This window comes from Thunnus albacares, chromosome 2, assembly GCF_914725855.1.
Source record: "Thunnus albacares chromosome 2, fThuAlb1.1, whole genome shotgun sequence".
Classification (NCBI taxonomy): Eukaryota; Metazoa; Chordata; class Actinopteri; order Scombriformes; family Scombridae; genus Thunnus; species Thunnus albacares.
In genome coordinates, this window is record NC_058107.1 from 14,640,578 (window position 1) to 14,652,309 (window position 11,732).

The 11,732-nt window shown below is 39.3% G+C and overlaps 1 protein-coding gene across 1 annotated transcript; it reads right to left on the minus strand.

The window, feature by feature from the left end:
- Positions 1-2,090: 2,090 nt before the first annotated feature.
- tmc1 (transmembrane channel-like 1) lies at positions 2,091-11,411 on the minus strand. The gene is made up of 19 exons (XM_044335762.1): positions 11,369-11,411; positions 10,300-10,780; positions 9,987-10,178; positions 9,771-9,861; positions 9,594-9,675; positions 9,316-9,422; positions 9,077-9,175; positions 8,607-8,749; positions 8,378-8,522; positions 8,084-8,278; positions 5,623-5,802; positions 5,392-5,544; positions 4,515-4,643; positions 4,293-4,360; positions 3,895-4,134; positions 3,687-3,812; positions 3,497-3,575; positions 2,749-2,884; positions 2,091-2,550 (listed from the first exon to the last, which is right to left on the minus strand). Exons 1-19 carry the CDS (start codon positions 11,409-11,411, stop codon positions 2,324-2,326), a joined length of 2,916 nt encoding a protein of 971 aa, XP_044191697.1. The 3' UTR covers positions 2,091-2,323.
- Between the last annotated feature and the right edge of the window lie 321 nt (positions 11,412-11,732).

Sequence of the window (11,732 nt, forward strand, 5' to 3'; positions counted from 1 at the left end):
TAGCTTTAGTGGTGAGAAAGAGGTGAAAGTGAGGACTATGTATCCTGGCATGTTGTTATCACATTATGTGTTGCAAACACCAAGATGCAGCTGCTACCTTATGGTCAAATGTCAGATCTGACCTCTTGAATAATGTAGTGAAACAGGAGATGTCGATCTGCTATGCAGCTAACACAGAGAGCAACACACTTCCGGGGGATTATATGAATGCTGGCCTGATGGGTTGTACCCAAAAGACAGGCTTAGCCCTCCTCATCCTGCTCCTCCTCTTGCTCCACCTCTTCATTGCCCCCTCCACTTCCTGCAACCAGTCGATACTCTTCTTCACCCCTCTTCATCCTTCCTTCTCATGTATACTGTACTTAACCTCAGAGGAGGCCTTAATGCATTTATTCCTAAGATCAATCAACTAAAAAGGTTCTAACTTTCTACCAATTCACACGGAGGCTCATTGGCCTCCGAAGCAAAAGTGGACACCATCAAATCAGTGCTTGTAGCGCCACAATGTCTCACTCTTCCCTTCATTAATGTTGGTGAATAAGAGATAGCCATCGCAGTGCAGCGGATATTAAGATATCCGGTGATGTGAAACGCTTCATGGCTCAGTTTTCTGCCACATTGTACAAGCATGGAGGGAAACTGGAATGGAGCCAAAACACAACTCCAGTAAGAGGGTGAATCAGCGGGCATCAGAGGGTTGGTATTACCTGAATGAGAAAGAGTTAGGCAGATTACGACAGGCTAAAGTAAACAGAGAAGATGGAGACTTTACTTGTCTCCATATCAAAGTCTCCTCAGTCTTCATTAAATAATGTGATTGACAATCCTTGGCCCATGATGAAAGAATAAAACATAGAGGCTCAAATAACTGCAGAATGAATGGGCCTTCTTAATGTTTACTTACCATTAATTGATCATGAGCATCAATGGAACTGGATCTGATTGGCTCAGTAATTCAATGTCGGTGGCATTATGAGCTTGTTGACTTGTTGTCTTAAATGATTTAGACGCAACACTTGAAGAATTCATTTGCAAAAACAGATAAACACAATTCTTAAAATGAATTTAAAAAACACCTGTTTGATTGATTCTCCCTGGAGTGCACACACACACACACACACACACACACACACACACACACACACACACACACACACACACATAAAAACATGATTTAGGATAATAAATACAAACAGAGACATCTGTTTTTGCATAAGAACCCCCACTTATTCCTAAATGACAGCTCTTACACACAGGCAAACATCTTAAATTTCAATTGAATCTTCCCTGAACAAAACACTGAATCACTTTCAATGTATTGAATGTCAGGTTAATAACTAACAAGACAACACTGTTACTTTTACATTTGACTGACAGGTCTGCTGAATGAGCGGTTGATTGACAGATCGCTCACTATCGAGCAGGTGCACAGCAGAGCAGAATCAGCTACTGGGACACAGGATATGACTGTCGGGTTATCAGATGATACGAGTCAGACATCCATGAAGGTCCGGAGACCACGATGAATGGATTTATACTGACAGCTCAAATCTGAGTGTTTGGCACAGATTCGGAGGAGTAAATCTGACTCTGTGGGTGTGTGTTTTCCAAGTTCAGGGCTCATTCTGTGTATCACATATGTATTATGCAGCTAAGGACAGATTTACATTGAGTGCGTAAGTGCAGCCAGATTTGAGTGAGCGATCCACTTAAGCCCAGCTAGCTAGGTTAAATGGCCTCCATGTCTAATGAATTGTTTAATACTTTGGCCCAGTCACAGGGCCGGGGACAGCTGTGTTCAGTGTCTCAGAGGCCAAGAGAAGAATTATGTGTCAGGATGGTTTAAAATGATTATAATTTTGAGGAGAGCTGAATTAATTTGTTAGGAAAATGAAAGGTCAGCTAAGGTAAAGAACAATCGCATGAGTTTAGTTCACACATTTAAAAAACCTGACATAAAAAAACTGCTTGCACTGAAGCCTGAAAGAAAATTATATTCATTATTTACTTATTTATTGAATAAACAAAGGAACAACTGCATTCCAATTTAAAATGCTTACAGTTGCTTTTATCATCATGTGTATGTTGCATCATCAGAAAGTTAAAAAAAAATCTTTAATTTGACGTTAAAGAGAAAATGTAAACAAAAGGACTACTGCATGAATACACATGTTAATTACATTTTCTTTTTGTCATGAAAACAAAATTGGAAAACGTACACTAACTGCCATCACGTCAGCATCCTCGTCACTGTCACGTATATCTGAGTGTTACTTTCTCAGTAAAGTGCTTGGATTTGAGAGGCACTTTGCTGATATGCCCCTCAGTGTCTCTGCAGGCTCGGCACCCTGTACATCCTCGGTTCACTCTGTCGAGGGAAACCGGGCAGGTACCCAGAAGCCCCGTGGTTGCCATGGTGATGGGTCCTGGAGACAGGGGCTCTGGTGACTGGAAGATGATGCTCTTGGTATCTAACAGAAGAAGGAGGGTTGCGTCCATTCTTACCATGATAAAACCTCTGACTACAGCCGTGGTTTTCTTCTCCATCTGCTGCATGGTGAGATATAGCACAAGAGAAATGTATCAGTTTAACAGAGTAGTTTAATTTGTTTGTGTGAAGTAAAATCTCTTTTAAATACCTTGATTTAATGTACAATTCATCTAAATAATTCATTAAAAAGTCTGTTAAAGCAGTTTAACAGTTGTTTTGTTATTGCATTAGATCTTTCATTTTATCCTGTATCTCACCTTCATGGTCTTGTAGTGAAGCATTATTGTTCTTTTGTTGCTCTGCAGCCTCTGATGCAGCTTTTCTGGCCTCCTCCAAATCCATTGCAGCTTTCAGTGCTGCTCGCTTGTTCTTCTTCTTGTTCTCTTCATTTTGCTTGAATGAAAAACACAAACAGTATAAGATTGACAACAGGAAAAAATAACAAAACAACAAATTGACGACAGCTCATTGTGTAACTGCAAAAGTTGAGAAAACTTTGGAAAGTAAGGCACGTGGAAAGGTGCTCAGATTGATGCTGCTCTACACAAGTAACACAGTGCTGAGGGCTGAATTCTTCCTTTTTTGTTGCTAAGGCATGCTACCAAATGTTTTGGATCCAGCTTGATGGCATGGACCCAGACTTGAGCTGTTACTCTGCTGCTCTCTGCTGGAGTGATGCTACAAATACAACCACAGTAGCACAGAGAGGGTCCACTTGTGCATCTATACATTGAGTACCAAGGGTGCTGAAATGCATCAGTAAAACAAGCCTGGATGACCAACAATTAACAAACATAAATTTCTTATTTTTTCTTGCTTGAAACTCAATTTCTTCTTCTTCATGTGGAGTATGTTACAGCTGAAAATTGTGACATACTGTAGACAAAATTTTCCATCTTCATTCCTCTTAAATTTTCAAGTGGAGACATTATTTTTTCCAGTGATGGTAGAAACTAGAGAACTAGTGATCGATAAGAGGATAAACAAAATCAAATCTGGGATTACTGCTTGTAGTTTTTTCTTCAGTTCCACATTAGCTTCTTTGTAGCTTTTGGATGTGGATTGCAGGTAATAAATGGCCAGCCTGAAAGATAAAATAGCATATTATTAGCATCAAAGAACCAAAAGTGTTACATCTAAAAGGAAGTAATGACAACACGGTCATGCAAATTCACATAGTCTGCTGCTGACTCACACCATAAGCAATATGAAGGGCAGCACCAGTCCAGGGTTAGAGGCATAGCTGAACACTTTACTAAACCAGGCTGGGAAGTCCGACTCCAACGTCTCATGAATCACGTCAAACATACGATTCTTGCCACTAAAGAGAAGAGAGTGACTGTTACAGAAAACCAAGTAATAAGATTGCAAATACCAGATCCCTTGAACAAACTTTACATTACCTGAAGGGTCCACAGTCAAACGATGGGGGGATGGTGACGATGGTGTAGATGGCAGGCAGAGTAGACAGGAAGAGGATGACCAACAGCATTGCCATGTAGAAGTTATTGGAGCCAGAAGCTTTGAAGACTCTTTCCTGCGGCACATTACAGCACATCACGGCCCAGCACTGCAGGTACATGGACACATGGAGCCGGAGGACATTCAGGGCAGGCAGGCAGGGAGCATAGAAAGCACCCATCCTAAAGGAAAAGATCAGGCAACACTGCATGGAGGACAGGCTAAAAGTGGTTTCCTATTGTAGCATTCCTGTGCTGCTGATTGTGAATGTGTTTTAAAACATGAAAATTGACAATGTGCTTAATAAGTCTTTTAAATAAAACCACTGTCTCTCACCTACCATATCATTCCTTGGTTGAAGATCAGGCCCAGGACGTTCCCACTGACATCAAACTCAGAGTATGACGGCTTTAACAGGAAGAAACAAAAAAAGGGATAAAAATAACTCTGCTGTGACTCACACTCACACATCACTGCCCAGAAAGAGATTGTGGTGCTCAGTGTTTTTTTTAAAAAAACAACAAAAAAAAAAGCAGTGGTCAGTTAGAAAAAGATGACTCACAAATCCGGCCTCTAGGTCCCAACACCAGCAGTAGTTGAGAAAACGAACAAGCACGGCTCTCAGGAAATCCCCAATCAGCAGCGTGATGTAGGTTGTCATGGTATCAGATATGATGAGTCGAACAAATTCCTGCAAAGGACGTAGCAACCATGAAAAATGTATAGTGTGGAATTTTAATGGCTATTTATAATTAAAAAGACAGAATTGATACTTTCAGGAAAGTTGATGAAATCTGTGGTTGTTTGCCTCAAGATGATCATTTTATGAAGGTTAAAGTTTTTTATTTGCTACTTTATCACTGAGTATATGTCTCAAAATTTTACATACATGTGTGATTTATGTGTACAGGTGTAAAAAAAAATACACTGCATTTCATTTTTAATGCAAATCTTAAATAGCATGAACTTTTTTCACCTTTTATCTGCACCTCAAATATGGTAAAGATTTCTTAAAGTAACAGAATAAGACATCATGAAGTAAATAATTACATGAATAAATTCTGATAAAATATCTAATGCAGCCATGTAATTATGACATGTCTCATACATTTTAAAAACTTTTAAAATCAATCATTCATACTAAAGCAATATCTAATCACATTACTGTCTCTGTCCAGTCTGTCTTGATTTGACAGGCACAGACTGAGTGATGAATGAAATATGAACAGACTTTGGGAAAATATAAACTGCTAAAATGAATTAAAAATGACGTTCAATAAACTCTGTGAGGCTATATCATAAACATTGTCTCTATTTATCATGTTATTATTATTTCATTATGTATTAATTTGATTTTGAACACATCTCCATAACTTTCTGCTTTAAGTAATAATATCATACAAAGTTACATGATAGTCTACACACACACATACACTGACCTGCCCCACCATGGTCTCCCAGCAGGGCCCCCGAGGCACATCAGCAGGGTGGACTGGGATGGGTGGAGCAGTGCTGTTTTCTGATACAGTACCATTGTAAAGACTGGCTTCCCATGTGGTTATATTAAACTTTATGACCTTTTCCTCTTCCCTCTGCAACATACACCTCAGGTTAAGCAAAATGTAAAATTATAAAGCATCTAACGCAACCACACACACACCAGTTCTCACTTTGAGGTTGATCTCATCCATGAGTGCAATAATGAAGGTGTAGAGATTTCCCAAGAAGAGGGCAAAGATGCGACCCAGCTGCCACTGCAGGGCGACACGAGGGTGGTAGTTCTCCAGGGCACTGATGACATCAAACAGCATGGGGCAGAACATGCCCAGTAATGACATGACCATGTTCACCTGGGAAAAAAAGAGGGGCTTTAGACTCAAGGAAACTTGTGTGACTTGTAAAGCATCATGGAATACAGAGTTTTTGAGAGATGAGCCAATTTGTCAACTTAAACAGTACATGATGATGGACTGGCAGCAAAATTATCTTTTTGTTTCCAGGTAGTTACGTATAGTGTGCATGCTAACACTGTAGCAAACAGTAAACCAAAGGTGGCTAGAAATTAGGCATACACTTTTGGACATAATAATATATAAACCAAAGATCTACCAGAATACCAAACTTCAAGAATAACTAAAGTGGGCAAAATTACCATAGTTAAAGGTTTTAAGGTTGTTGAATTGTGATGTATTTCACTATTTTACTGCTATGATCATCCCATCCTACAACTTTGTTAGGGTTTGTTTCCTCACCTCAAAATACTGGTTGAAGCATCATTATTGTTATTAGTTATTGAGTGATTGATTGACTGAGTGAAGTTTGGGCCACATGACAAAGATTATGTAGGTAACCACGCTTTTATGATCAAAATCAATCACTTCAGTCATCTTCCTGTTTTTGAAGGGTCTTGAAAATTTGTACAGTGCAATGCAAAACCCTTGCCTCGGTGAGTGTTATCCTGTGTGAAATGATTATTTGAGTGATATACATGGTCATGGTCAAGTGTTCAGCTACACAACCTTCAACACATTAGCTGTGTCAAAAGTCCATACTACGTACTTATTCTAAGCAGGTTTTGAATGCAGTGTGTTCGCTCAAAACAGTCAGTAGGCACACAGAAAACTGATTTTTGAGTGGGCCATGGATGGACACTATTTCCTGACAATGCAATGTGCAAATGAATGCTAAAGTAGTTGTGGATGGTGGTGAGACTGTTCCAGTAATGCCTCCAGAAACAAAAATACGATTACATTTTTGGAAAAACATTTAATTGGTAGTTGCTTTCTGAAGTTACAGTTTAATTGACATCCAATGGCGCAGTAAGTAATGTATAATTTCCTCTTAGTGTAAAATGCTTAGATATGTTAATTTCTCTTACAGTAACTTCAGAAACTGCATGTTGTTACTATGAAGTATGGAAGTGGGACAAAGTTACTGAATGGTACGGTTTAAGTATTCACACATGACAGAGCCACAGATCTAATTGGCAGCTAATCCTCTCATGTTGTAGGGTGACCAACAGAGCTATTTCACAACAGATATTTGACTTGTTTTAGCAGGAAAAACAAAGGTGTAACTAAAAACATAAAGAATGGCTTTGTTCCATTTAAGTATCCCAGTAAGTCAAACCGGTAAGGCAACATGACATCCTGCAGCTGTAAGTGGAATGCAGCCTTAATTCAGGGCAGATGGGCTCCACTTAAACAAAACTGGCTCACGGATGCTCTCTGCTAACCTAACATATGGCAGACACCATGAACATGCTACCACATCTAGCAACTATCCAAGCTACTTGTCCATGTTTGCTGACCAGTCTGTCGTCTTAGTTCCGATTTTAACAGTAGTACATTTTCTAGTGGACTCTGACTCTCTGGTGACATTTTTAATATCCTGGTCAAGATTAGTATCAGGGAGTTTTGTGATAGGCCTTCAAGATCTGCTGTGTCATCTAATTTAATAAGCATTCATTTGCACTACACTACTTTCTACTACTACTTACTACTTTAATACTAATACTAATACTACTTTCTTTTTTACCTCCATCTACCTCTCTAGTTAAGCTTGGTCTTTTTAATGTTTTTAATGTTAGAGCTCTCTCTAGCAAGACTTTTATAAAACGATTTTATTATTTCTAATCAGTTTGATTTTATGTTTTTAACAGAGACATGGTTGTAATCTGGGGATGACTGTCAGGTTGACAGAGGTGAACTATGACCATTTTAAATGGGCGTGGTGGAGCTGCAACTGCAAATGCTACCCCATAAAGGTGACTAATGTCTGTAGTTTCGAAGTACTTGTTTTTAAAATTAAATGTGCATCCCCCACCCTCTGTGCAACTATTTATTGTCCTCCTAGATCTACATTAGATTTTTTTTACCTGAATTCTCAGATTTTCTTATCATCCATTGTTCTTACTTGTGATTGAATTATTTTAACCGGTGATTTTAATATCCATGTTGACAAACCTTCTGATTCATTTGTCACAGAGTTTCTTAACATAGTCAATTCATTGGGTCTACAGCAACATGTTTTTGGGCCTACACATAACTGCAGGCATACTTTGGACCAGGTGTTTAGCTATGGTATGGGTATTGGTCCTCTGTCTCACTTTCTCTCATTTCTTATTTCTACCTCATTCCTTTCCCACCAGCTGTGATTCTCCAGCCCATCGAGGGCAAACTTCTGAGAGCGACGCACTACAAAATAGATGAGGTATCCACTTCCTGCTAAGCAGCACAAGACCAGGAAGTTAGCCAGCACCCGCAGGAAACGAGTCAGATGGATGTTGTCATCCTTTCGGCTCTCTTGCTCCTCTAAGATGGCCTCCTGTCGAGGCAGCAGGAGGGGTATACAAGATGTAGGTAAATATGTAATGTATATGACATCCACAACTGTACTGAAACATTAATAGTCAGCTGCATTGACCTTGAAGCTGGTGGTGATGGAGGCAAACTTATTGTCTGCAGTTTCAGGGTTTCCTATCAGGTAGTCCCAGCTGGTGAACATCTTCCAGCTGAAGTTAAAGCTGTTATCATCTCCAACCCCCGACTCGTTCGCATTACGGGCCATCCTTCAATCAAAAATAATTACAGATTCAGTATAATGTTGTGCTTTAATGACATTAAAAAGTAGTATGAAGTCATAATAAACTCACGTTCTGATGACCACCATATAGCTATAGGCCACTGTACCGACACCAACCAGGAAGTAAGACAGAGGCATACGGAACTTGAGCCAGCCAATGGCACGCTGGTTATTGTAGTAACCATAGAAGAGGACTGAATACTGGGCGTAACCCTGTGGAGCAAAGTCACAGCGCTTTTGTTATCACTTACTGTGACTTTCTATAAGAACTTCGTGACACAACGTAAATATTTTTACATAATAGTAATTGACACATATGAGTAAAAGTGACAAAACATAACAAAATGATATTTAATGAGGAGGGTGTGAGTATGTCAAAAGTTTTAAAACAACCCCATTTTTCCAGTTTTTATTGATTAGATTAAATGAGAACAAAGAGATTCAGTAAATTTAGACATTAGGCTATGTACATTTTAATAAAAACTGGAAAAATTGAGGTTTTCTAAAACTTTTGACCAGTAGTGTAGATAACCAACTGACTCCAAAGTCCCATAAGACAGCAAAGTCCATGGCACTGCCCTCGTCAGCCCTCGGGACCGTCTTCCTTGGGATGCTGCCATAGGGTCGCCCCATTAATGCCTGTTAATAACAAACACAAGTTAGCAAGAAGATGTCATTAGAAAGAAACCTCAAAGCATCCAAAAACACAGGCTGAACAGATACACAGATGCAGTGCAGGGAAATGCTAACTTTTTTTCTGCTGAATTAAAGCCACACACCTCTGGCACCATAACCAGGCCAAAGGTCAGACCGAACAAGATCATGTTGATGCCATACATCCACCTCAGGAAGATAAAGTAAGAGGCAACTGAGGAGCCAAAATGACCTGAGAAGAACAGAGGATAAACACGAGGATGATTGACTTTAAATGCTGACTTTAAAGAAGGGAAGGTGGATGATTCTTCATAGTCTTGCATAGTCTCATAGTCTCTCGTTTTGTAGTGTATAAGAGTAGATAAGTTTCTTGAGGCTGTGAGGGAAAATCTACCAAACTTACTTTCAATCTCCTTGATTTTCATCTCCCATGGAATGCAGGCAGTTTTGAAGTTATCTAAGTCTCGTTGAAATTTCATCAATTTCTAAAAAAGGGGAGTGAAATCAAAATGCTTCATATATTTAACAATATTATTTGAATAATTATATAAATCAATCAAAGCGGTCACCGTTTCCTTGCCTTGATCATTACGACCTTGTATGCATAGAGCTTCCTGCCTTTCCCTTTTCCCAAAGCTCCCTCATATTTCTCCACAAACTCCTGAGACTCCCTACAAGAAAGAAGATGATTTGATTTAAAGTGAATCAAAGGTCACACCTTGAGTTATGGCTGATCCTACGAGTGCAGAGGATCCTGATCATTTCAGGACCCTAATTCAAATTAAGGTGAATTTACCGTAATGTTGTGAGTTTCTTTTTCATGGGCCAGGGTTTCCCTCTGAGACTCTGGATCAGTTTCTTCCTCTCCTCCACTGCCTCCTTCAACTTCTCCAGCTCCTCCGGTGACAGAGACTCCAGTTTCACCACTTCCTCCTCATGCTTCTCTTCTTCATTGTCAACTTCCTCACCACTTGTCTCCTGTTCTGAACTGAGGTGTAACAGAGTGTGGTTTTTAATTTTCTTTGCACCTTTTGTGTGTGCACCACAGAATATTGATATTGCTTATCTGTTTTCCTCAGTGGGAACATACAGACAGGATAATAATTTACCTTGTCTCAACTACTTTCTTGTGCTTCTTCTTTGCTTTCTCTTTCACTGCACGTTTACCCCCATCCTCTTCTTTCTCTTCTTTTTTGGCACTTGCATGTTTCTTTTTTCCCTCTACATTTCCATCTTCAACTTCTGTCTTCTCCTCCTCCTCCTCCTCCTCCTCTTCCTCCACTTTTCTTCTTTTTTCATTTTTTAGATTTTTCTTACTTTTTGCTGCCCTATCACTCTTTACTTTGGCCTGCTCCTCCTCATCCTTCTCTCTCCCCTTTTCACCTAGATCATTCTTTGCCTTCCTTCTCCTGCCTCTTTCTTTTCTCTCACCTACGTCCTGTAATTCCTCTTCACCTTCTCCTGATCTAGAAGCTCCTTTTCTCCTTCCATTTCCCTTCTTCTTTCTCTCTCTGTCATTATTCCTTCTTTTTGGTCTGCTTTTTTCCCGCTCATGTTCTTCTTGAAATGTGGAAACTTCATCCTCGTCACCTGAAGTAAAAATGTACATGATATGTTTATTCAGTATGGCAATAAGGATTGATAATGCTGGACATGCTCATTATTTACACTCACTCATGTTGGTGACACTGTGATAGTGTCACCCTCTTGCTTTCTGTAATGCTATAAACTCATGATTAATGTTTTCAATCCAATTATTTCCTTTTCTATCTCATTGATTTATTTTTATCCAGGTGTGATAATCTGGGGGTAATTGCAGATGCAGGTCGTGATACAGGGACAGATGGGGGTGCACATTTTAGTCCACATATGTGAAAAAAAGGACTGTAGTTGATAAACTGATGGAGCAGCGAGACCAGGTGGATAGATGGTGGCAGCTGAGACTGTGAGGCTGCTCAGAGTAAAGAACAACCCAGTCACAACCAAATAGCCACCACAAAATCCCAAACCCAGAAACAAGACCGAAAATACACACTAAACACCAATGACAAGTCTACAAAACACAATAAAGACCTGCTACCTTTGCAATAATTTTTTCAGTTCATAAAATGTTTTACAATCACCTAGTAACCCGAATCATAGGAGGTGATAGGTGATTATACATAACAACCCACTCACCTGCAAAGTCCAGTCCAATGTCAACTGTGAACAGAGAAATCATTTCTAGCTAAATAAGCACCATCATTTAAATCTCTTCTGAAAATGTGCTGTTGTATGAAACATTTGTATAATCCTTTTTTTTTATCTTCTTTTACTATTTCCTATTTTATTTACTCCTCTGTTATCTATCTATATCTATCTTTCTGGTTTTGTAGTGTTTATTTCTGCAACTTCTCATGCTGGGTCTCCCTTGAAAAGAGGTTTCCAACCTCAGTGGGTAATAAAGGTTAAAGAAATAACATATTGTAACATTTTCTGTGGTTTTATTTCTTTCACTTTCTTCATCTTGATGTTATTACCAACCTTTGCCTCCTTTGACCTC